At 40.7% G+C, this 27,511-nt stretch overlaps 1 protein-coding gene across 1 annotated transcript; it reads right to left on the bottom strand.

Moving 5' to 3' along the window:
• Positions 1–3,125: 3,125 nt before the first annotated feature.
• Positions 3,126–21,514, bottom strand: LOC146625178 (protein NLRC3-like). The gene is made up of 9 exons (XM_085362643.1): positions 21,426–21,514; positions 21,184–21,300; positions 16,328–16,406; positions 13,845–14,073; positions 11,832–13,632; positions 11,117–11,290; positions 9,184–9,357; positions 3,825–3,871; positions 3,126–3,652 (listed from the first exon to the last, which is right to left on the bottom strand). The coding sequence occupies exons 1-9, from the start codon at positions 21,512–21,514 to the stop codon at positions 3,126–3,128; spliced, it is 3,237 nt and encodes a 1,078-aa protein (XP_085218769.1).
• Positions 21,515–27,511: the final 5,997 nt, after the last annotated feature.

Raw genomic sequence — 27,511 nt, 5'->3', positions numbered from 1 at the left:
TTAATCTTCAAAGGAAAAAAAGTCAGCACGGACTAGGCCACAGAGGATAAGTTGGCATGTTGGCGTCCTGGTACCTGCTCGCTGGTCTTTGTTAAGGACAATTTTCTGGCACTCTCCCAGCAGACTTGCCTTGGCCTTGTCCTTCCTTTCCTGTGGTTAAAAACACAAGTTCTTACTGTAACAACTGCATGCCTCTGGAAGATTTTCAAGAATTTGCAGGCCACTGCTCAACTCCAGGGACTTAAATATCAATGTCTCCAGTGTGGGTAGGAGTATCCCATAAAAAGTGTTGTCTTCTCCTTGAAGAATGTCCAGGGCCACCTCATGACAGTGCAGGTGTGGACGTAGCGTAAAAGAGTTGTTTACTAAATGTTTGAGGTGTGAAATTAACCGCAATGGAGCAAATTATGGGTGTGTGGCTGAACATGGTGTACAGTCGAGTCTTAATAGCTTACTTACAACTGGGCTCGTCAGGCACTCTTCTTGGCTGAAGTGGTTATTATTATATTTACATGCTTCCAGCTCCCGTTTCTGCTCGGTGACAACTCGTACTTTTCCACTCTCCTTTTTCTCCCTCCCTCGCTCACAGAAACATAACTGGTATAGCAGTCCATTCTCCCTGCAGCACGGACTACACTGCCCATGAGGCTACATTCTTTGGGGCTATGCCTGTAGCATTCTGCCTATTAGCTTAGCACAACAGCAACAACAAAAAGGCGCTCTCTCATGCAGGAAACACACAGTCGCACAGAGAGCGCGTCACCTGTAACCATGGCAACCGTAACGCTGCCGCCTGGAACAACAGGACAAACAAAACCCAAACAGTCCTGACCTGTGACAATATGAAACAGGAAAATACCGCAGTGTAACCCATTTATTTCAACAAAGTAACTGTATTCTAATTACCACCTTTTTAAACTGTAACGGAATACAGTTACTCATATTTTGTATTTTAAATACGTAACGGCGGTACATGTATTCCGTTACTCCCCAACACTGGACATGTTGTACAGAGCACTTTGAGTAATCTGGGAGAGTAGAAAAGTGCTACATAACAATCACTCCATTCACTGTCTCCACAGAGTTTTGTCATCTTACTTTTGCAATATTATGTTCCGGCACATGTTGTTATTACATGGCTGCAACTGGCCCGTGGCTACACACCACTTACACATACCACAAAGAATGACGGCCCTTTGCTGGCCAAGATCAGGTTTGCCAGAGGTAATCCATACATAGGCCAGCACAGGACCACCAGTGTGTCTGCAACTGGCCTTGTGCTGGCCCATGTGTGGGCCACCTCTGGCAAACCAGGTCTGGGCCACCAGAGGACCATCATTCTCTGCGGTATGTTGGCCATGTGTAAGCACATTGTGTGGGCCAGATCTGGGCCATACCAATTTTGCTATCTGGGACCGCATTTTCTTGTTAGTAACAGTAACGCTGTTGTAACGATAGAAATAGTAATTAGTTAGATTACGTTTTTACTGAAAAAAGTGTTAGTAACGCTGTTACTTGTAACGCCGTTATTCCCATCACTGGTAAAGACAAAGTCACAGAAGCTTCCAGTTTTGTTTGACAGTGTGTCGAACAAACCTGATGACACCAACTCACAGAAAGCTTCAAGTCAACCAAACACATCCAATCTCTGAGGGTTTTTTTCCAAGGCTGGAAGAAAACTAATGCCAAAATGAATTTTTGAGAAGCTGAAACAGTTTCATGTCTGTAATCATAAGGTAGAAATAGTATTTTCTGAAACACATTTTTTTCCTCCCCGGAGTGAGCTGTGAGCAATAAAGTCTCCACATCTTCTTGTTTTCTCATTTCCTTTATCTTCCAGACTTTCCAAAGATTGAAGTTGGGACCTTTTACAAGAACTATATTAGTTTATTCTGGTGTAAACTTCCTCAATGATCTGTATTTCTACAGCCACATATTCCAGCTCAGCATCTTTAGCTAAATCTTTGTGTGTTCTACTTTGTTAAATGAGTGCTGCACAGCCACCAGCAGAAGCATGAAGCCTATCGTGTCACAGTGACGTGTACCTATGAATAACAGGATCAAGTTTCATATTCAGCCATATTTCCTGCATAAATCAACTTTAATTAGCTTAGGTTATATACCCATTCAAATTTGATTTGAACCTGTTTCAATGATAACATACAATATTACTTACAACTTGTGATGGCAACAGATTAACACAGGTGAAACGGCCCCTGGCTAGATCTGGAATAATAATATACACAAAACAACCACTAGACGGCTTCAGAACAGAAAATGCCTAATTCCATCACAAGGCTTTTTGCTGTGATTTTCCTTTGAGCACACAAACACATCTGTCTTCACTTTCTCTGTTTTTGATGCAGCACTTTTTAAAATCATATGAATGAAACAGCTTCTAAAAAAAAAAAAATATCCATCCTCAAATTCCAGCAGATTCTTCACCAGGACACTTTGTGATAGTTTTCATATTTCATACAAACTAAAGTGATACACAACATATGCAGTGCGATACACACATATTTCATGTGTTTGATAACCAAGCTGGTACCAACATCCTGCACCATGTTCTTGTTCAACATTGGAAAAACACAAGACTACTTTCAAATCAGGATTGAAGCCTTTGCTGTTTATTAGATAAGCCATATCCATTATGATCCCTCAAAACAATGATATTCTGGTTATAACTGCATTTAAAATTATTGAGCCAATATTTTCAGCTTATACAAAACATTTTCAAATTATGAGATTCCAACAATGAGTGAAACAGTAAGAGCATGTGGAGACTTTGGAAAAACCCCATTAAGAAAGAGAAATCAAACATTTGGATTCATTTTAATGAAAATGCAGAGGAGCTGGTTGTGAACTGAGCTTCAGAAAAACACAACTAACCAAAAACCAAGGCAGAAAAAAAACATATGGATCCTGGAATAATAGTATCTTACATCTTTAAATGACTGAAGAGGAAGAAATTTACAAGAAATCATTTAGAACAGTTTAAAACATCAACTGAATCCATGAATCTGAAAACATGTTTCTGAGTGAAAGAGACAGACATGTACAGACTGAACTATCTGTTCAACAGTCAGTGTTTCTCTAACAGGAGGACACTCTTTACACTCAACTCAGCACAGACACACTGAGGCACCCATAAAGACTTTTAATCCAGGATAAAGAGGTTCAGTGAATGTGGTGTTGAAGGTGTGGAGATGGATCAGAGTGTCAGAGGAGACTCTGTAGAAGGACAGAGTGCCAGCAGGAAAGTCCACGTACACTGCTACTCTGTTAGAGACGGAGGAGGAGGAGGTGGTGGTGGATACGAATTTGGTATCGTGACAAACATAAATAGGACCATCGTTAGTGCAGTACAACCTCCAGGAATGATCATTCTCTCCAAACAAACAGTCATTGCTGACTCCTTTCCTTCTTATTCTTCTGTAACTCACTGTCATCCAAACCTCTCCTTTCCACTCGACCTCCCAGTAACCGCGATCAGTCAGACCATCTCTACACAGCAGCTGATGAACATCAAATCTGTGTGGGTGATCAGGATACGACTGAACCTCCATCACACATGTCACCTTCCTGTTGTTGTCAGACAGTTTGAGGTTTCTGTGTACTGTGTTTGTGTCAATTGTGGGTTGACAGGAATCTGGTGGAGAGAACAAACACAATCCAGCTGCAGTTATTGATCCATCATCTGTTCACTGATTGACACTTTGATGCCTCCTGACATCAGAGATGTGAATGAGTGATGTGACAGTTTGAAGATGGTTGAATGTGTGCTGCTTTGTTTTCATGAATCACATTAAAAACACACTTACACTTCCTCAGACCTGGTCTCAACCACTGGACTCCAGCAGGCTCCACCCTGAAAGGAGGAGGGGAGTCAGACCAGCACAGTCTCTTTCAGCATGCACACATGGACATTACATGGCTTTCATACACATACTGTTAGACACTGATAAAAGAACAGTTCAACATTTTCACAAATGCACTTCAGTCCATAGGTGGATCAAACTGCTGATGATTTGGACTGATCCTGGACCTGTCAGCACATCACTGTATTGAAAGAAATATGACTGATTCAAACAGTGACCTTCATTATTGTTTAGCTGGAAAGGACACCTCCCTGTCTTTGGTGTCTTTATTGAGATTGTACATGTAAAACAAAATCATGGGTGAGCTCGCTTCAAGTCCTCCAAGTACTATTAATAGTAGACAGCAGGCATAAACACCAAACTGGAGAAATATATACAAAACAAGAAAAGGCACACATTGGGAATCTGTAATTTACTGTTTAATATGTAACTGTACTGAATGCTTGTTGTTTTGACGCAGGGTGATTATTTAAAAAAAAATGCATTTGTCTTCAACCAAACTGTGCTACAATCAGTTTTTCTTGTTGCAATGGTTTATAGTAGAGGTATAAATATTACTTTTATTTTTAATCGCACAAAAGGACACAAGTGTGATGATGAAATACACACTACATCCAGGACAAGTTCTGCTAACAGAACTTTAGCTCTGTTAGACTCAAAAAAAACTTTTCTACCTGTTCATTTTTTTTAATATTAGAATCACTATGAAGTAGTGCTGTCAGCGTTAATCTCATTAAAATGACAGTAATGCCATAACCGTATTAACGCAGCAAATCTCTGTTAGCGAGTTAATGAAGATCGCCCGTGCTTGGGGCTGCACGGCGCTGGCGCGTTAATGAGCCAACAGAGTTAATGCGGTTATGGCGTTAACGTCATTTTAATGAGATTAAATGGCCTGCATTTGTATAGCGCTTTTCTAGTCCATAGGACCCCAAAGCGCTTTACACTACATTCAGTCATTCACCCATTCACACACACATTCACACACTGGTGATGGTAAGCTACACTGTAGCCACAGCTGCCCTGGGGCGCACTGACAGAGGCGAGGCTGCCGGACACAGGCGCGACCGGGCCCTCTGACCACCACCAGATTAACGCAAACAGCACTAAGCGCTAAGTAGCTGACCGCATTTCAGTAAGTTGCCAGTACTTTAAATTCAAAAAGCAGATCAACCCAGTTTATTTAAGTTGTCTTAACTTAGGAAAAATATAGTAAGCTGGAAATTTTGCTTCTCAGCGCAGAAGGACAAAATGATATGGTTTGAAAATGACATGTCACTTTCTTCCTGTCAGTCCACATGTTCATGGCACTTAGGTTGTTTTTTTTCCCAGAATATGTTGAGCAAACCTGGGTTCAGCTGGAGAAGCTTCAGCTCAAGGGATTATTGTTGCAATTCTTTACACTGATTTGGTGAGTAAATGTTTACACTCATTCAAATTGTTTTTGTGCCTTCTCTAAGTTTAGCACCAGGTTTATCAACTTGCTAGTTAGCAAGTGTTAGCCTAGCGTTGCAGCTGCCCCTCGGCCCATGTTACTTAAAAATTAACACCACAGCTTTAAAAACCTTATACACAAATATCTCTCAGTGAAATTTTCTGTTGATTGTTTGAAAAAGAAAAGTCAGCAGCTACTAGATAAAAGCCCAGACTAAGCGTTTTTGGAAAGTGCAGCCATTAGGAGCAGGGCTTGTTTTCAATCCATATGAATTTTTACAACATAAACTCTAACCCCTGTATTTATTTTAATGCTTTGTTCCTCTGCTTGCTTCTTACTGTCTTTGGGGCTTGGACCATCACTCCCCAGATTACATCAAACTCCTGCAAGTCTAGAAAAGGAACTGTTGGACAGAAAGACATCAGCTGAGTAGTATGTATTTTGGATTTCCAATATATTTGTAACTATCAGTGACATTTATATTAATCAGGATGAACTTTAAATATACTTTAGCTCAACCTGTTTTTCTTATTGTTTCATTTGTGTTTTGGTTTGGGGAAGTTGTTTCTTTATTGATCTTTTCCTGTCTGTTGTTATTAGACTTGAGATATGACTGCTCTCTGCTGTTGCTGATGACTCCAGCTAATTCTTCAAGACATGCTGTGTAAGCAAATACAAACAATGACAGTTTGATCTTCATTTCTTTAAAGATCGTATCCCACAAACTTAGTTTAGAGGATCCACACTGTCTGCACTATAGATAGTGAAGTTTTTGAGCAGTGAAATTTGTTTTGTTCTCAAATGACTCTGTAGATCATCAGAATGAAAAGTTATTGGGCATGTTGCATAGCCCTTTTAAAAATATCCTTTCATGACATTATTGTGTGTCGTGGTTGGGGCCTCTCAAGCGGGACATTGCATGTCCCTCTCTGTGATCACCATGAAGCTGTCGGGCTTGGACAGCCATTAGATAGTGGAGCCGCCAGCTCTCACTGGAGTAAATCACAGCTGAGTGGAGTGGCAGAAATAAGAATCACCACTTCTAAATCTTTAGCCATGGTCCTCAGTAGGGATGGGTACCAGTATCCGGTGCCATGATGGCACCGGTTCTGACATAAACGGTAGTAACCAGACCGAAAAGCAACGCACATTTCGGTGCTTTATTTCGGTGCTTTTTTTTCCTGAGATGTCATACACTTTGAATTCTAGCCAATCATTTTACGTTTCTGAGGATAGTAGGCGGGTCCAGGTACGTACGTTCTTTTAGAGCAGAGCTACAGATTAAAAATGCCCAAGGCGAAGCGGTCAAAAGTCTGGCTGTACTTCACAGCAAAATATGCAAACTCGGCAGCCTGCAACAAGTGCTTTAAGGTGATACTGTGATACTGTCAAAGGAAGTAACACCTCAAATCCGATGAAACAGCTGGCGACGCATAGTGTTTTTTTTTTTAAAAGCCGAGAAATGCGCCGTATTTGATAGCTTGCTGCAAGAGCCGTGCACATCTACTGCGGGTGTGGTGCCTGTTATCGGACCCGGAGTTAGCAACAATCCCCCAAAAACCTGAAGAGTAGAGTCCTGGCCCCTAGCCCTGCCAGTGTAGCAGAAATGATGACGGATGATGATGGCAGCAGCAGCCGTTCTTCTCTGGGCGAGTAGCTTAATGTTGTTCGTGTATAATTTACGTTGAGTAGGCTAACCACGTTATTACATTAATGCATGTAAGGTGAACTAGCAAACATCATCATAGCTACATGCGGCTGTCTTCTTGTTTGATGGCAGATACTCCCTTCACCCTGGCCAAAGAGGCTAAAATGACCAAAGAAAAAGTAGAAAACAGTTAAACATGAGAGGTTTTTGGACAAAGTTTGTGTTTTTTCCATTGTTTAAGCACTGCTTCCAGCCAAGAGTCATACCATATATGCCCCATAGCTGCGGAAAAGGCTAACATTGTTATCTTTTTACAAAAAAACAGCTGAACATGAGAGGTTTGTGGACAAAGTTTGTGTTCTCCATTCTTTAAGCACCGGTTTGAGCACCGTTTAAGCACCGGCACCGTTTCAAAAGTACCGGTTTGGCACCGGTATCAGATAAAACCTAAACGATACCCATCCCTAGTCCTCAGACAGAAAATGGTGGAAAGCCCACTCTGAATCAGGGATGAGTTGCTGCCCCATGTTGAGGAGGGTTTTGTTCACAAGTTAGCAAAGAGGGAAACGATAGATAGACAGAAGGCTGCAGCGGCCGCTGTTCCAGTCTGTCATGGTGAAGAGTCATTCAAGAAGGGCTCAGAGTAGGGCTGGGCGATATCGCCTAAAATTCATATCTCGATATTCTTTAGCTGGATGGCGATAAACGATATATATCTCGATATTTTTTTTAAAGCCATAAAGTATGAACAAAAAGAAAGTTCTTAGTCAAAGCGGTGTCCCAAATCTCACACAGGCACTTTTATTAACATACATGTTTATGTACATGAAAAATTACTCAGAAATAAATTATCAGCATTTATATGACTTTTTTGCTTGCAGGCCGTTAGGAGAGTTGAGGAATGCCCCAGACATCACAGATCTCTCTCATTTCTGCTGTCAAACCTGCATTTGAAAAGTTTACTAAAGGGCTGGGCCCCCATTTGGGGCCTCATAACATATACATATAGGGCCTTGGGAGTGGGCATGCTATAGGGCGTCCAGAGGATGGTCTTTGTACTCCACCCCACCTTTGGCGCTGGTGCCCACCTCCTAACATATTGAGGGTTTTCGGTAGGGGCCGCGCTGACACCTTCTGCTTTCTGGCAGCCACCAGCAGGTGGCTGATTTACTTAGCCATCGGTGTGTTTGTGGTACTTAGTGTCCGGTGCTCCTCAGCTCTTTTGGTGGCATGGTTGCCCCTCCAATGGTCCTTCTTGGGCTCTCGTGCTCTGGGGGGCCTCTGGATGTCAGGGAACTGGATCTGCTGCATGCCTGCTTCATACCCTGAAACAGGCATGCAGGGCAGGGCTATGGCTCCCCACACTCTCTAGTAGATTGTTACATTGAGAAACTTTTGAATACAAGTGCGCTCATGCACACAGGTGTACACATGGATGTTCACAGACACAAACTATCTACCTTGGCTGCTACCTCAAAGCATATTGTGCACTGTCAGTCTTGTGTGCTGCACACTAACATTCGATATTTATTATTTACAGTTACTTAGACTTATTGAGGTTGTTGGTGTGGTATTCCTACCCCTACTGTGGTATTCTCTTTTTACTTGTTTTCTTTTTTTCCACTTTCAACAGGATATCCACTGGATTTCTTGTCTTTTCTCATTGTCCATCTTTACCTCTGTTTTTCTTTCTCTCCCTTTCTTTCTCCCTCTCCTATCCCTCAGTCATGTATGTCCAGTTTGTAATGAAATTTAATTTAATTTAATTTAATTTATAATAAAGACCAATCAAGTGGACCAATATGGCAAACCATAATGATCCACTTGAAAAAATAGCATCCTTTTGGCCATCAGACAATAATTCTGATTGCTAAATTACCAAACGGTACAGCCAAAAAAAAAAAAACAAAAAAAAAAAACTTGCTTTGAAGAAACCTCTGGCAGATCCAAAAAAAGGGTTGCCACAACCAGTTAGGGTGAGGAGAGGAAGATGGATGAAAAGAAACACATTGGAAGAAACCAAGAGCTTAATAACACCTCATGATTAGCTGCAGAGAGTGAAAAGAGGTGAAAGAAGAAGAAACACTTGGTGTAATAGATATAGGTTTCCTCTGTGTGTGTGTGTTAATGTAACATCTGCATGAAACAAACACAGATTAAAGAATTAAATTATTTAAAGTTTACAGCTCTTCCTCCTCTATCAGACATTATTCCCCTACCTGAGAGTGTCCAGTCTCCAGCGTGGATCTTTCAGTCCAGCCGACAGCAGCTCCACTCCTGAGTCTCCTGGATGGTTGTAGCTCAGGTCCAGCTCTCTCAGATGGGAGGGGTTTGAGCTCAGAGCTGAGGCCAGCGACCTACAGCCTTCCTCTGTGATCAGACAGCCTGATAGACTGTAGACAGGTAAAAAAAAAAATCCATCTGTGAATACTGCATACAAGGATTGTTTTATTGTTTTTCTTATTTCCAAATTCAGGGACATCCATTTGACCTAATAGAACTATTGTTTCAAGTTTAATTACCTAAATCTCTTCTTGGGAACACTAAGAACCACAAGTAACCTTGCACTCTAAAAGTGAATATGTTATTATGCTTTCTTTATGGTCTGATCATTCAGGATTTTGTGAGAAAATTATTTTAATTAAACTCTGAATTTAAAAGGAAACCACTTAATAGAAGATATTATAGGAGAATATGATCTCTCTTTCATTGCCTCTGTCTCTGTAATCTCACCACAGTAATTTGGAGCAATTGAAAACTTCTGTGGGAGCATTTAGAAAATAATGACTACAGTCAAAGTCAACTTCAAAGTAACAAATGCTCAAACCATTTTTTCAACATCACTCTGAGAGAAAATGTTTTCATTTTAGCACTATTGGTCAGATGAAAGAAAGAACCAGCCACAACTCTGCTGTCCTTGGCACCATTGTAATGTATTACTGGTCCCAAGCCTGGATATATAAAGAGGTTTTTCATCAAAAAGGTCATCTGGTGCAAAATTATTGCCAAAGCATTCAGATGATCAAGTTTTTTGATCAGGTTTTCCCCAGAGACCTCAATTAAGTCAATGTTGCAGTTTCAAATTTGTTGTTGTGTCACCTGCGCCGGCCCCGGAAATACTATAGTCACTGGAGATAGATAACCAGATACAGATAACCAATAACCAGAGGGTTTTTTTTATTTATTACATTTTTTTCTACTTGGAGGTTGTGTCACAGAACAGGGAAAATTGAATTGGTGGTTTATAAGAAGTTTCTGTTTTAGGCTACACTTCCTACTTTTCCAGGAATATTTTCAGGACAGTAATGTACCTAGTAGTGTTGAAAGAGGCAGATGAATAACAAAACATTTGACACTGAGCAGTACAGCAGCAGTGACACAACTGGAGAAACAGAGACTATAGTGGTAGTGATATATTAAGAATTTAATTTGAAACTGTGCTCTCAAAAGCAGATATAGATCACAGTATAATATGAGTCACTATGTAAAAGTTTGAAATTAATTGAGCTGAAAGGTTTAAGCTACACAAAACAACACTTTACTCTTCTTGATGCATTCTCAATCATACAGGAAAGTAAATCTCCAAAAGTTGATTCTGTTCATCTGGACGTAGCGTTTTGTGGGAGAAACATTTCGTCACTCATCCAAGTGGCATTTTATTGATTTATTTAGTTTATTTAGGTTTCCAAAGTTATTTTTGTATTATTTATTTATTTATTTATTTATTTAATTTAAGGAAGTCAAAAAGGATAGATGAGGAGATGTGGAAAATTCTCATCATGTATTCATCCAGAAACTATTTCACCAGGGTGTAAGGGTTAACACAAATAAATCAAACCCCTAAATAAAAGGTTTGAAGTACATTTGCTGCAATCCTGTATGAAACAATTTGTAACAATGAAAATAAATTGATATGTTATGAATCCAAAATATCTGAAATCTCTCAACAGACTGGCGCTAAAAAGCATGTTATACACACAGGTTCATACTCAATTTTTTTAATGTTATGAAAAAGAATAAATGAATTAGTAAATCAGAGGCTAACATAAATATGAATAACAGCTAAATTTTGAATTCGACAATGTTGTTGTTTGATCAATACTATAATCCAGATCATAAACCTAAATTAATGAAAAAAGCTTTAATCCTCACCTGAGAGTTTTCAGTGAACAGCTTGGATTCTTTAATCCAGCAGACAGAAGCTTTACTCCTGAGTCCTGCAGGTCATTGTTACTCAGGTCTAGTTCTCCCAAACTAGAAGACAGGGAGCTGAGAACTGAACGCAGAGCTTCACAGCTTCTGTCTGTGAGGTTACAGCCAAACAATCTGCAAACCAATTTAATTTGTGATGAAATTAAATAACTTATTTTTAACTTACCACCAGAAAAAAAATGTCTGACTCTGCTTCATAAATAACAATACAACTCGTAGATCAAGCATAAAAAAAATAGAATTAGGTTTGAAAAAGCACAGTTACACCTCTGTATCCGTTAAGCAAGTAGAGAGCTAGTACTTTTACTGATTATAGATCAATAACCACTGACACAGGCATACTTTCTAAATTAGAATACCAGTGATTGCTGTTGCCTTATACAGTTCAAAATAATTATTAATTATCACATACTGAACCCCCGATGAAACCACCATTCATCATCTGTTGGAAACAAGGTGCTTTAGCTCACTGCAGGGATTTTTATCATTTTCTTTTCATTTATATTAGTTTTTGAAGAGTTAAAGAAAAGCTCTGGGTCCACTTTGATAAGGGTTAATTCCACAAATATTTCAGAAATCCTAAGACTTCCAGATGCAATAGACCATAGTTGCATAAACATTTCAACAATAAACGTGTATATAGATGCATACATACAGAGCTTTGTTGGAGGCTTTGACCACTGGCAGCATTCTCTGAAGAGCCTCCTCTGAAGCAGAGTATTTCTTCAGGTCAAACACATCCAGATCTTTTTCTGATGACAGTAAGATGAAGACCAGAGCTGACCACTGAGCAGGAGACAGTTTTTCTGTGGAAAGTCTTCCTGATCTCAACGACTGTTGGATCTCTTCCACTAGAGAATGATCATTCAGTTCATTCAAACAGTGGAACAGATTGATGCTTTTCTCGGCAGACAGATTCTCACTGAGCTTCTTCTTGATGTACTGAACTGTTTCCTGTTTGTTACTTCGTGTCTCTGTCAGAAGGCCTCGTAGGAGAGTCTGATTGGTCTGCAGTGAAAGACCCAGGAGGAAGCGGAGAAACAAGTCCAGGTGTCCATTTGGACTCTGCAAGGTCTTGTCCACAGCACTCTGGTAGAAGTGTCTCCCTGCAGATTCTTCTCTTCTTTCACACATCTGGGATGTAATTACTTGTTCTACCAGCAGATTGACCCCAGAGTTGATGACGGTCAGATGGACATGAAGAGCAGCCAGAAACTCCTGAACACTCAGATGGATGAAGCAGAACACCTTGTCCTGGTAAAGTCCTCTCTCCTCTTTAAAGATTTGTGTGAACACTCCTGAGTACACCGAGGCTGCTCTGATATCGATGCCACACTCTATCAGGTCTGATTCATAGAAGATCATGTTTCCTTTCTGCAAGTGATCAAAAGCCAGTTTTCCCAGAGACACAATCATCTTCCTGCTCTCTGGACTCCAGTGTGGATCTGTCTCAGCTCCTCCTTCATACTTGACCTTCTTCACTTTGGCCTGAACCACCAGGAAGTGGATGTACATCTCAGTCAGGGTCTTGGGCAGCTGCCCTCCCTCTCTGGTTTTCAGCACATCCTCCAGAACTGTAGCAGTGATCCAGCAGAAGACTGGAATGTGGCACATGATGTGAAGGCTTCGTGAGGTCTTAATGTGGGAGATGATGGTGCTGATCTGCTTCTTATCTGTGAATCTCTTCCTGAAGTACTCCACCTTCTGTGGGTCAGTGAACCCTCTGACCTCTGTTACCCTGCCAAGACATTCATGAGGGATCTGATTGGCTGCTGCAGGTCGTGTGGTTATCCAGAGACGAGCAGAGGGAAGCAGTTTCCCCCTGATGAGGTTTATCAGCAGCACATCCACTGAGGAGGACTTTCTAGGGTCAGTTAGCATTGTAGTTTTGTGGAAGTCCAGAGGAAGTCGACACTCATCCAGACCATCAAAGATGAACACAACCTGGAAGTCTTCAAAGCTGCAGATTCCTGCTTCTTTGGTTTCAGTAAAGAAGTGATGAACAAGTTCCACCAAGCTGAACTTTTCCTCTTTCAGCACATTCAGCTCTCTGAAAGTGAATGGAAATATGAACTGGATGTGCTGGTTGGCTTTGTCTTCAGCCCAGTCGAGGGTGTATTTCTGTGTTAAGACAGTTTTCCCTATGCCAGCCACTCCCTTTGTCAGCACTGTTCTGATTGGTTTATGTCTTTCACGTGAGTCTTTAAAGATGTCTTCTTGTCTGATTATTGCTTCTAGACTGTCTGGTTTACTGGATGTTGTTTCAATCTGTCTGACCTCATGTTCATCGCTGACATCTACAGTCCGTCCCTCTGTGATGTAGAGCTCTGTGTAGATCTGATTCAGAAGGGTTTGGTCTCCTGCTTTAGCGATCCCCTCAAACACACACTGAAACTTCTTCTTCATGTTAGATTTAAATTCATGTTGATGCCACTGGAAGTTCCGAGTGCAGGTTCCTTAAGGACCCAACACACACACACACACACACACACACACACACACACACACACACACACACACACACACACACACACACACACACACACACACAAATCAAGGATTTATCAAGTGTACATATTTTGAATGTATTTTTGTGTTACTTGAAATATTGTTGAATGTTTTAGCACTTTTTTTCAGAATGTTTTTTTATTTAGAGAATAATTCTCACCTCTCAGCAAACACTCAGCGAACTTATTCTGCTTCATTCTCTTCAGGAAGTCCACTGTAATCATCACAAATGCTTCTCTGCTGCTCGTACTCTGTTCTTCATCCACACTCTGTAATACAGCCTCATCCTCACATTGACTCTTAAAACATTGTAGGTCATCTGGACTCAGACCTGTCTGGATCTTCTTCAGCTCGTTCTTCACAAAAGAGATTATTTTGTCCTCCAGCATCTGGAACAGAATATTTTATGAAATACCCCAAAACCTTTCTCACACAGGAGAAAAACAAAGAACATAGAAGGAGGTGTGTTTCTGGAAATCTGTTTAATTAGGCTCAATATACACAATCCCTCAATGAAATTCAAACCCTGGTTATCTAAAAGAAGTGGGAAAAGGTAAAATCCACATTTTGTCAGAATATTTTCCATATATCTATCCCTTTATATTGTTGTTAAAGATAAATGTTGTGTAAACATGTCAAGTTAACAAGTTATGTCTCATGTTCTTCATAAGAACATGTCTCTCACACACACAACTATAAGGATTCTCTATCTGCAGCTAAATCTGGATATTATGGAACATTTATCAGATCTGGTGAAACGAACAGTAGAGCTCTTTTCTCAACTATAATAGTATCTTTCAGCCACCTGAAATTTTCCACCTCAGTTTTATTGCGCTGTGCAGTGTAATACCTTCATGCCCTTTTCAGTACTATAATTTTTACGATCCCACAGCATGTGGCAGGTAGTCCATATAGTACATTGTATGTCCATACATTGTTATTCAGAGCTGAGGAGCCTAGATGTTTCTCTTGATAGTGCCCTACACTTTGAAATACTTATCAGTATTATTACTTGGTGATCATATTTCCAGCTACATAATATTAGTTATCATTTCTCATTGATAACACTACTGCTATTCTTGCTCTAGGTAATATTCCATATGGATTATTATAATTTTATCCTTTCTAGATTATGTGAGTACAAGAAAACAATTATTAGAATATGATGTGTTAAATTTGTTTAGATCAGAGGAATAAGGAAGGATTTGTCTGTGTGTTTCAGTTTGGCTTAGCTGTAGGCTTGTGAGTGTGTGTAATTGTTTAGAGGGAAAGGAATTTATTGACACTGGGGGTCTGCTGTCATAAAAGGAGACAGGAAGCTACAGTTGGGGATTGCGGATGCTGATGCTTGTACCTTTAATAAAAACTCATAATTGTTATAAACTTAGAAGTAGGTTTGCAGGAGACTCTCCACCTTAAATGTAAATGTAAATGTAAGACAACAAGAGGCCAATGGTCCAGTGGATGCAGAGTGGGAGTCTCAGTGTTTGTAATATGTTAACTCTGTTTTCTATGTTGTGTAGAGGAATGTGGTGTAGCTTAGGTGAGGAGATTACTTTTATGACCGACAGGAAGTCACGTACACAGAGACACACACAGTGCTTTGACTGTTACGACGCACCCACACCTACATGCACACGGTACGCGCACACACAGGCACTCAGGTGCTCGTGCATACACACACAAACACAGAGTTTGCAGTACACCATGGGGGTCTGTGTTTCACAGACAAAGGAGTGAAGATTTGCAGAGGGACACCGGCCTTGCACATCTCCCCTTCTAGAAGATGCATGCTTAAATGAAGATGAATAAAGATGAATAAAGGTTTTGTGAAAATGACTACTGAGTTCCGGTGCTGTCTCTGGATGCTCGAGGAATAAAAAAGAACCAGGGTAAAACTGATTTCTCAACAGTTTCCACACAAATATCTCCATAGACTTCAGCTGGTGCAAAATTCAGCTGCTTGTGTCATTAATAGAACGCATTACTACTGCTCTTCAACCATTTCACTGCCTTCCTGTGAAATATCACATTGATTTTAGATTCTGCTTCTTATTTCAAAGTATCTCCATAAAGTCACACCTCCATATCACATCTTCTGCACAGCTCCACTCCTTCCCGTACTCTGACATCATCCTCCTCTGCTACTGTTATTTTCCCATCTGCTCAAATTACCCTCCAGTACTTTCAGCTGAGTGTGCACTGGAACTTTCTTCCATGCCACTTTCACAACATTGGTTTTCTCCCTATATTTAAAGTAGCTTTAAGACACCTTAGGCCTTAAGACATCTTTTTAAACCTGCCTTTTCTGATTAATGTTATGCAGTATTCACTGCAATACTACCAAATACTATGTAGCATTATGTAGTATGTTCTCTTCTTCTTGAAAGAGTAGCCATACTGTCTGTTATTTAACTGCTTGTAAGGTGTACTCGATTCTTGAAAGGCGCTTCTTAAATAAACTGTTTTGTTGTTGTTGTTTTTTCTAAAATACTAGATGCTAGATATTTGCCGATGTATTTGTAGTGGAGGCAAAAATCTGACCACAGCATTCTGTTCAGCTCGCTCTACCCTCTGAGCCAGAACCCAGCAAGAATATGTCTGTCAACAGAATGTAAAAGTAGTTGTTGCACATGTACACACCATAAATATAGAGTCCAGGTGTGTCTGATGCTTCTGGGAAGACTGACCACTGGGAACCTCTGAGCTCTTCTGGTCCACTCTGTGGAGACATCATAAAGAATCAGAATAATACAACAAAACATTATAACCTAAAATGCAACCTGCTGGTCCTCTGCACTAAAAAGAATATGAAATTTAAAAAAAACCCAAAACAACAAAAAACAAAAACAAAAAAATAAACCTCTCACTTAATAATACGTGAATTATGAGGTTATTTTACATGACATGATGTCTTTGTCTGACACAAAAACATCATGTCAGCTCTCTTACAGTGGGGCAAAAAAGTATTTAGTCAGCCACCGATTGTGCAAGTTCCCCCACCTAAAATGATGACAGAGGTCAGTAATTTGCACCAGAGGTACACTTCAACTGTGAGAGACAGAATGTGAAAAAAAAATCCATGAATCCACATGGTAGGATTTGTAAAGAATTTATTCGTAAATTAGGGTGGAAAATAAGTATTTGGTCACCTCAAACAAGGAAAATCTCTGGCTCTCACAGACCTGTAACGTCTCCTGTAAGAAGCTTTTCTGTCCCCCACTCGTTACCTGTATGAATGGCACCTGTTTGAACTCATCATCTGTATAAAAGACACCTGTCCACAGCCTCAAACAGTCAGACTCCAAACTCCGCCATGGCCAAGACCAAAGAGCTTTCGAAGGACACCAGGAAAAGTATTGTAGACCTGCACCAGACTGGGAAGAGTGAATCTACAATAGGCAAGCAGCTTGGTGTGAAAAAATCAACTGTGGGAGCAATCATCAGAAAATGGAAGACATACAAGACCACTGATAATCTCCCTCGATCTGGGGCTCCACGCAAGATCTCATCCCGTGGGGTCAAAATGATCATGAGAACGGTGAGCAAAGATCCCAGAACCACACGGGGGGACCTGGTGAATGACCTGCAGAGAGCTGGGACCAAAGTAACAAAGGTCACCATCAGTAACACACTACAACGGCAGGGAATCAAATCCCGCAGTGCCAGACGTGTTCCGCTGCTGAAGCCAGTGCATGTCCAGGCCCGTCTGAAGTTTGCTAGAGAGCACATGGATGATACAGCAGAGGATTGGGAGAATGTCATGTGGTCAGATGAAACCAAAGTAGAACTTTTTGGTATAAACTCAACTCGTCGTGTTTGGAGGAAGAAGAATACTGAGTTGCATCCCAAGAACACCATACCTACTGTGAAGCATGGGGGTGGAAACATCATGCTATGGGGCTGTTTTTCTGCCAAGGGGACAGGACGACTGATCCGTGTTAAGGACAGAATGAATGGGGCCATGTATCGTGAGATTTTGAGCCAAAACCTCCTTCCATCAGTGAGAACTTTGAAGATGAAACAAGGCTGGGTCTTCCAACATGACAATGATCCAAAACACACCGCCCGGGCAACAAAGGAGTGGCTCCGTAAGAAGCATTTGAAAGTCCTGGAGTGGCCTAGCCAGTCTCCAGACCTCAACCCCATAGAAAATCTGTGGCGGGAGTTGAAAGTCCGTGTTGCTCGGCGACAGCCCCAAAACATCACTGCTCTCGAGAAGATCTGCATGGAGGAATGGGCCAAAATACCAGCTACTGTGTGTGCAAACCTGGTAAAGACCTATAGTAAACGTTTGACCTCTGTTATTGCCAACAAAGGTTATGTTACAAAGTATTGAGTTGTATTTTTGTTATTGACCAAATACTTATTTTCCACCCTAATTTACGAATAAATTCTTTACAAATCCTACCATGTGGATTCATGGATTTTTTTTTTCACATTCTGTCTCTCACAGTTGAAGTGTACCTCTGGTCCAAATTACTGACCTCTGTCATCATTTTAAGTGGGGGAACTTGCACAATCGGTGGCTGACTAAATACTTTTTTGCCCCACTGTATCTTATAATTCTCTTGTTATCTGAACATTAACAACATGCAACTCCAATAACTGTGCACATCCAAACCCTGATAACAAAAGCTGAACAGTGATTTCTGGTTTTGTAAAAATCCTGTTAACAAAAAATGACTATTAATAATTATGAACAGCTCAGTATCCTCATAGAATATGCAATAAAATTATGAAATCTTTACCAAATATTATAGAGAACCTCAGCAGTCAAAGACAGCAAGAAGAGTACCATTGATTCCAGTGTTTTTTGTATGTCAGAAATGCAGTGTAGAATGTCGCGGCAGTTTAAGAAATTGGAGGCGTAGTATGTTACTGATGGTAGCCTTTGTTACTTTGGTCCTAGCTCTCTGCAGGTCGTTCCAGAACCCGTGTGGTTCTGGGATTTTTGTTCCCTGTTCTTGTGATTTCACCCCCACATGGTGAGATCTTGCGTGGAGCCCCAGATCGAGGGAGATTATCAGTGGGTTTATATGTCTTCCATTTTCTAATAATTGGTCCCACAGTTGATTGCTTCACACCAAGCTGCTTACCTATAGCAGATTCAGTCTTCCAAACCTGGTGCAGGTCTACAACTTTTTTTTCTGGTGTCCTTGGACAGCACTTTGGTCTTGGCCATCGTGGAGTTTGGAGTGTGACTGACTGCTTGTGTCATGATTCACTGCGTGGCTGGAAGGAAATAGAACCTAAAAGCAGGGACTCAAACGCGGGGAGGGATGAACTCAAAATGGCAGTATTATTGCTGGAAAAAACACACTGGTACTAAACTAAACACAAGGAGCTATAAACAAGAAACTCAAATCAAAAACCCAAGACACGCAGGGGGCTACACTGGGAACACAGGGAGCATGGAGGTGACACACAGCGTGAGGGGACGACGCTACAACAAATGGAGGTGAGCACAGACAATAAATACAGAAGGAGAACAGGGCAACAGGGAACAGCTGGGAGACACGGCTGAGGGCACTTAGACACAAGACAAAATGGGGAGGACACAGAGACGGACTGGAAGGTGAGAGAGAACATGGAGGGGCACGAGAGAGCACAATCACGACAGGATGAGGGAAACACTGAACATAAGGAGTGGACACAAGGCACAAGAACTCACATAACTGTATAAACTTAGACACAGAGGGAGACACAGGGGTCAGCTACACAGAGGGAAATTACTAAACAATCAGGGAACTAAACTGGGACCACAAGAAACTAGACCTTATAGAAATAAACTATAGACTAATAGTGATGTGTTGGTTGCGAACAAAATGGCTCTTAGAGCCGGAGCTTTGACGTGAACGACGCGAGCCGGCTCCTTATTGCGAGCCGTGGGGTTTTTTTTCCTTCTCTCACCCTCTTTCTCGCACCTTTTTCCGCTTCACTCCGCATGCAAGCCTTGTGCTTTGCGCTGGGCAGAGGGGGGAGGGGCGGTAGTTCCACACGCAGTAGCACAGGGAGAGAGCAGGAGGGAGAGACAGAGAAAGAGAGCCAGGGACAACAATGTCATATTACAAAGGTATAGTAATCATCCACAACTATTTTCAGTTGCAGATGATAAAGGATTCAGAAAGTTTATTCATGCAGGCCCATATGACAGAGAATGTGCATCTTCTTTATGTTTTCATATTTTAATATATATTTAATTGTGTTGTGGTTTGCAGTGTTTTGTGTTGTTTCACTTTAAATTTGTTTAAAAGGAAAAAGCTGAAAATTTAAATAGTTAAAAGTTGAACTGTGAATAGTTGGTTTTTGTATTATATGAATATTTATTACATTTTATGTGGAGTGAATAAATAAAAGTATATTTACGGTGGCCCCTAGAGACAAAGCACGTACAAACTCCAAAACACGTACAAAACACAACAGAAGTGCTCCAGGATGCTAGGCACAGTGCTGAGCTTTTGTTATCTAGAGGTTACACAAGCCAGGAAGTACCAACGACCTGATTTGGTGTGTGGTGGTAACAGGTAAATAAACATTTTTTTAAATTATTTGAATATATATGAGTGCTTGTGTATAAATACACAAACAATACACATATGCTTTCAATTGTGTAATTTAAGTGATCTAGGTAGCTCTGTTTTGAAGTTCAGTTAACACTAGAAATGTGCTTTGGAGTTTGTGTGTGCTTTGTCTCTAGGAGCCAATGTATATATTTATATATAAAGATATATAAATAAAACCATTTATTTACATTAGTTATTACTTTTGTGCATATTTTTATATTATTGTTAATAATAAACTAATTAAAGCAACAAAACAACCTGAAGAGCCAGTTCGGAGCCGAAAGAGCCGGCTCTTTTTAGTGAGCCGAGAAATCCCATCACTATAGACTAACAAAGAGCACTTAATACATAATTCATAATACAAAGCAACAAAAACACCGGAACTCAAAACGCAAGGTCAGAAAACCCAGGTTTAAGGTTGTGTCTTTTATACTGATAAAGAGTTCAAACAGACCAAATACTTATTTTCCACCATAATTTGCAAATAAATTCTTTAAAAATCAGACCATGTGATTTTCAGGATTTTGTCTCTCATAGTTAAGGTGATGAAAATTACAGGGCTCTCTCAACATTTTCAGTGGGAGAACTTGCACAACTGGTGGCTGACTAAATACTTTTTTTCCCCACTGTATATAATCTCTCTCTCTATCAAACTATCAAACTCTAGATCTCTATCAATTAATAAACTATGGAGCAGCAACTGTCTGTTAATTTCAAAACAGTTATTACTGAGAAATGTATACATCTTCTGCTGGAACTCGTTTAATTTAAAATGACTGATTGTGGGTTTTCAGTTGTTTAAAACCAAAGGGTTGTTTTTAAGAGACAGTTTAAATGAGATTGAGGGAATGACCTGTTTGCAATGCAGTTAATATCCAACAACATCAATCAATTAAGTCAGGTCTCAAAGAGTTCATGTTACTAACAGCTCACCTCTCTGCAGCAGACAACTGCTGGGCTTTAAAATGAATGGAGTCGCTCTTTAATGACACACAGGTGGCATCGGGTTCTTTTCCATGTTTATGTTTTCTCCCACGTTTCCGTCTTTTCCTGGGAATAATTGATTGATTGATCATACTTTATTCATCCCGAAGGAAATAATGATGGAGCAGTGATGTGAGTGCTGAGCTGTGAGTTGGAGAAGAGTTATGGACTGTTAGAGATGGTCATCTCACCTCTGAGCTTTGGTCTGGCTCTCATTTTCCCCAAACAGAGTGGGTTTAGAGGGAGGGACTCCCTCCTCTCTGTCCTCACACTGATCCATGCTGCTGAATTCACGTCCACATCAGCTCACATACACTTTCTACCTTCACCTGCAGAGGAAACACAAATCATTCATGTGCACATCAACTGAAATCCTCCTTTCCATCATGTGTGCTGTCCAAATATCAGGTGTTTCTTTTCTGCTTCATCTCAGTGTCTGCTGAATGCAGTCAGACAGCAGTGTGAGGCAGAGGAAGCCATTAGCTGCTCTACTTCTACTATCAGTCCACTAGATGGAGACAAAGCACACACGAAGCATTCACTGACACACACTGATTCACTGTAAATAAGAAAAATAAGTGAGTCTGTCTCTGTAAGTGTGTTAATGTGGACAGAAAACGAAAGGAGACAGGTGGAGGCAGATTTTCACAACAAGAGGAGGTTTTTTTGTTGTTGTTGTTGTTGTTTTTTTTCTTACTGTGTAGCTTTAACTTCAATTGGAGGAGAAGAGTAAGAGTTTAAGAGTTAGAGCTCTTTCTCCAGTACTTCCTCATCTGTAACCGGAAGGTCGCCGGTTCGAGCCCCGGGCTCTCTGTCCTGGTCGTTGGTGTCCTTGGGAAAAACACTTTACCCTACCGCCTACTGGTGTTGGCCAGAGGGGCCGATGGCGCAATATGGCAGCCTCGCTTCTGTCAGTCTGCCCCAGGGCTGCCCTGGGGCTACAACCGTAGCTTGCCTCCACCAGTGTGTGAATGTGAGAGTGAATGAATAGTGGCATTGAAAAGCGCTATATAAATCCAATCCATTGTTATAATTACTTTCTATTGAAGCAGGTCCACTATTTGTAACAAAGGATTTTTAAACAGACAGAAGCCAACAGATTTAATTTAGTTCTATACTGCATCTAAACATCCACTTGCACTGTAATTATAAAGACCCCCGACCTCCAACCGCTGTTCACACTATAACTGGTTATGGTCAAAAAGATGTGTCCACCTAACTGCAGTTACTGTGGAACAGCGGCCGAGCTCAAACTGCAGTTAGTGTGTCAGTGAGCAGCGGCTCCTCTCCGCCTTCTCCACAGACTGACAGAGGCAGCAATATCACTCTGGTTTCAAATGATTAACAGATCAGTCCTGTGTTTACTGCCATGGAGCTGACACATGCCATACATGAATCCTGAAATCACACGAGTGTACTCACTTTTTTTGCCAACAGTTTAAACATTAATGGCTGTATGCTGAGTTATTTTGAGGGGACAACAAATTTACACCATTATACAAGGTGTACATTGGGTACTTTACATTGTATTAAAGGATCATATGTTCAATGTTGTCCCATGAAAAGATATAACAAAATATTCACAAACATATGAGGGATGTGCTCACTTTTTGACAGACTGTAAATGCAGTTTTTTACTGTCTGTGTACAAACTGATCTTTGAGTCTTGCTTCAGACTGGATTTAACTCTGTGTGTCTGTGAGCCACACCTTTATGTGTTCACTCCAAAAAAATGTTGTCTAACTGCTCAGACTCAGTCAGAGTAAAGTTCACACAGTGATGTGCACTGTTGGGGTTGTTATTCAAGAAAATCATTACTCTATTACACAGAACTTCTTGCTTTTCTTTAAAAAAGTCATGCAGTACAGTAGTACTTGCTCTAGTAAGTAACTACCTGTCATATTCTGTTCCTCAGGCCAAGGGGTCTATGAACCAACTGCTCTTACACATTTTTAGATCTGGGCTCTAAAAATCTGCTCACTGGCTGCCAGCTCTAGTTAAGCAGGATATCTTTGCTCAACTGAGGTTGTTATAGACATGCTAAAGAAACAAATCTTGACTTATTTTTCACTCAGATATACTGTGACATTTAAATGTTAAAAACGTATTTTTATTCGTGGTCTGCAGGAATAACCTTATATGATTCAAAGTTCAAATAAATCCTTTCTATCCTCTGTCTTCTATGGAGAACAAACTTAAATATCAGACTTGTGTTAAATCTGATTTAACCTTTAAGATAGACATGATCTCCTTCTGGATCTCAGAGCTAAGCTTCTGGTCCTGGGATTTAAAACAGCAAAGCAAAACTGTCAATCTTCAAGAGTTATGTGCAGATATTAGATACAGAAGGACTGAGAACACAAAGTGAGCTGCTTATTGAGAGGAACTAGAACACAAGTAGAACACAAAAAGCTCTGTCCTCTGTCCTTTAATATATTCATGAGAAACAAAGCTGCCTCAAGTGATGTGTGGTGTTTTAAGTGAAGGAAACGCTTTTTAGTGGAAGCTTAAACTAGAAAAACTAGTAACTCTATGCAGTAGAGTTTCAATTTGAAGCACACCTGATCTTTGTGAAGCAGTAACAACATGTTATTTAACAGAGCTGAAAACACTATCACAAGCCCAGGAGTTTGTATGATTTACAGTCCAATTCAAATCAAACATCTGATTTATTGTATGTTATGTAAATACAAATGTCTCAATTCACATTCTCCTCTTAAAGTTCCTAAAGACAAATTCTAAAAGGAGGAAACAAAGCAAACTTACAGTTTCTTCAAACACAAATACCAACAACAAGCTCCACTCCACATCCGGACACTAAACACGGAAACACAGGTGAGCTGCTTACTAGAAAGAGGCGGGACTCCACTTAAAACAGGACAAGTAAGGACAAGTATGTGTTTTTCACTGAGCAGATTCAGCTTTTTTTAAATAATGAAGTGACTTTGTGTCTTTCTCCAAATTCCTAATTATCAGTAAAGTTCCCTGAAAAATACCTCAGCGTTAAAATCAACATAGCTTAGTACTGATACAAAAACCTCCTTTTGATCGCTGTCATTCAAAGTGATCCAAACTGTTTCTAAACTCTGGAGAGCAGCCATCTATTGAGACTGTTCACTGTTGTTCCTGAATGCAGCACATGGAGAGACTTTGTAAGTTTCATATGACTTCACTGCAGGCTGATGGCTAGGGATGGGTATCGAAAACCGGTTCTTGTTGAGAACCGGTTCCCACTGTTTCAATTCCTTGGAATTGTTTGCCATTTTTGCAAACGATTTCCTTATCGATTCCAGTCGCCCTGAATGACGTCACCACGTTGCGGAGCGTAATTTACCTGGCAGGAAACACGGCGGCTCAAACGCTAAAAAGTTTGGTTATACTTTACAAGAACGGATGACAACAGGGCAACTTGTAATACTTGCAAAGTAGATACTTCATTTAAGGGAGGAAACACTACGAATATGCAAAAGCATTTGCTCACAAAACACGCGATGACCTTAAATGAATGTCGTGTTTTTAATTCCGCTCCGGACTCGTGAATCTCAACCCAGCAGCAGCGGTAACGTTTGCACGTCCTCTCCCTTTAATGCGGCAGGTAAATAATCAACTAACAGTGCATATTATGTTAGCGTGATCTGCCTTATCTGCCATTACTGCCATTACTGTGCGTTTAGGTGACCATGATGAGTGACACAGACAGAGTCTGGCTGGCGCTCGCTGGCAGTTCTCGCTGCAGTCTACCGGTAGTGTCTCCTTTCAGGCCAGGATAGACTAATGTTACCTAGCAGTGACTCAGTTTGTGGTCAAAGGCTTGCACCCATTTGCCACAGCAGATGCCCCCGATTTTCGGTAAGTGAATGTGTTTAATTGTAGGCAGGGACATTACTGGATATTCTTGTGTAATTGCTACAGAATGATTTATGTTATACTTTGTTATTGCTACAGAAGAATATTTATTTTATTATTTTACATTTACAAATTTTTTTCCTGGGGACCCTGTGACACCCCATTGAAGAGCCGTAGGCTGTAGATCTCTTAAGATCTCACTGCTGGGTTTGTAAGGCCATGTTACTCCTAAATTTCTATCTTGTTCAAAGAGAAGATATAAAACAAAGTTCTAAGCTAATCGACCTTAGTGTTCTCCTTTTTTTAAAAAGAATCGATAAGAGAATCGATAAAGAATCGAATCGTTAAACAGAATCGAAAATGGAATCGGAATCGTGAAAATCTTACCAATACCCATCCCTACTGATGGCATGACCAGTAATGCTGCATTAATGAATTAAATAAATGAATTAGACTAACTATTCACTTTAGCTAAAGTTATTAAGTTAGCTAAAGAGTTTAGATGCTGTGTAAGACATAAATAAAGCTAAAACACAAAGGTTTGGACACTGTTTTCCATGTTTCTCTACTGTAGGGGTCTCTGCAAGCATATGTAACGGAGGTGATTTTATTTCCACAGTGTTTTTAAAGGAGGGAAACTTTCCTCCAAATGGACAGAGCAGTGGAGCCGCCAAGGGAAAGCACACGAATTAAAAACTGTATAATTAAAATATAATTTATTATATTTAAATAGTTAAAAATATAAAATGAATTAAAACAACCCTGGCCAGGGGACAACACAATAAAAATCAATAAAACACAACATTAAAAGTCCAGTGGTGTCTGCCACGGTATAAAAGTCACGAAGAATTAAAAATCCAGTGAAGCGGTGCGGAAGGGAAACCCAGCGGCGTCCTCGGCTTCCTCTCCGCATTCCAGTGCGCTAAAGAAAGGGAGGCAGCGGCAGTCACTACTCTTTTAGGCAGCTATCATTCATTAAAGGGGACAAGTCAAAAGACTTACCCCGGGTGGGCAGAGCTCTCAACTCTGCCCGCCGTTTCTTTGTAACCGCCAATCGGCACCAGCCTGTCCGCTAGGGATGGGTATTGATAAGATTTTAACGATTCCGATTCCATTTTCGATTCTGTTTAACGATTCGATTCCTTATCGATTCTCTTATCGATTCTTATTTTTAAAAAAGGAGAACACTAAGGTCGATTAGCTTAGAACTTTGTTTTATATCTTCTCTTTGAACAAGATAGAAATTTAGGAGTAACATGGCCTTACAAACCCAACAGTGGGATCTTAAGAGATCCACAGCCTACGGCTCTTCAATGGGGTGTCACAGGGTCCCCAGGAAAAAAAACGTATATGTAAAATAATAAAATAAATATTCTCCTGTAGCAATAACAAAGTTTAACATAAATTATTCTGTAGCAATTACACAAGAATATCCAGTAATGTCCCTGCCTACAATTAAACACATTCACTTACCAAAGTGAAATCGGGGGCATCTGCTGTGGCAAATGGGTGCAAGCCTTTGACCACAAACTTAGACACTGCTGGGTGACATTCGTCTATCCTGGCCTGAAAGGAGACGCTACCGGTAGACTGCAGCGAGAACTGCCAGCATCTGAGCCAGCCAGACTCTGTCTCTCTCATCATGGTTATCTAAATGCAACGCACAGTAATAGCAGGTTTTGTAATAAGGTAAATCGCGCTAACATAATATGCAATGCTAATTGATTAGTTACCTGCAGTATTAACGGGAGAGGACGTGGAAACGCTACCGCTGCTGCTGGGTTGAGCTTCGCTAGTCCGGAGCGGATCAAAAACACGACATTCGTTGAAAGCAATCGCGTGTTTTTTGAGCAAATGCTTTTGCATATTCGTAGTGTTTCCTCCCTTTGATGAAATCTCTACTTTGCAAGTATTGCACGTTGCCCTGTTGTCATCCTTTCTCATAAAGTGTAACCAAACTTTTGAGCGTTTGTGCCGCTCAGGCGCCGTGTTTCCTACTGGGTAAAAGACGCTACTCAACGTGATGACGTCATTCGGGGCGACTGGAATCGATAAGGGAATCGTTTTTAAAAGTGGCAAACGATTCCAAGGAATTGAAACAGTGGGAACCGGTTCTCAACAAGAACCGGTTTTCGATACCCATCCCTACTGTCCGCCGCCTCTAATTTCCCGCAGACGCATAATCTGGCCTCCTGTTGCTGCAGCAGTCGAACTGCTCGCTCAGCGTCGCTGGCGCTGTATCTTCCTCCCTGTTGACGCCAACCTTCACCAGCCCTCCGGGCTTGCAGGCGCCGCCGCCTGACCATAGCTGGACTGGCCATCGGGCATACCGGGCATTTGCCTGGGGGGCCGCTGGCGATTTTTTGTTTTTATGGGCCGATCGATTTTTTTTTTTTTTGGAAGGGTATATATAATGAAAGGTGTTGGATTG

The sequence above is a fragment of the Diplotaxodon limnothrissa genome, linkage group LG9, assembly GCF_057381915.1.
Source record: "Diplotaxodon limnothrissa isolate DT_005_m linkage group LG9, D_limnothrissa_male_GT1.1, whole genome shotgun sequence".
NCBI lineage: Eukaryota > Metazoa > Chordata > Actinopteri > Cichliformes > Cichlidae > Diplotaxodon > Diplotaxodon limnothrissa.
The sequence above is the reverse complement of the archived record's forward strand: the minus strand, read 5'-3'. Positions and strand labels throughout refer to the sequence as shown.

Excerpts from the sequence above, each read along its gene's own strand:
- LOC146625178 (XM_085362643.1), bottom strand. The coding sequence starts at position 21,514 with ATGGATCAGTGTGAGGACAGAGAGGAGGGAGTCCCTCCCTCTAAACCC. Across the intron at positions 14,074-16,327 it reads ACCTGGACTCTATATTTATG|ATGCTGGAGGACAAAATAAT; the intron begins GTGTGTACATGT and ends ATTCTGTTCCAG. Across the intron at positions 9,358-11,116 it reads TGTTCACTGAAAACTCTCAG|TCTATCAGGCTGTCTGATCA; the intron begins GTGAGGATTAAA and ends ACCTGTCTACAG.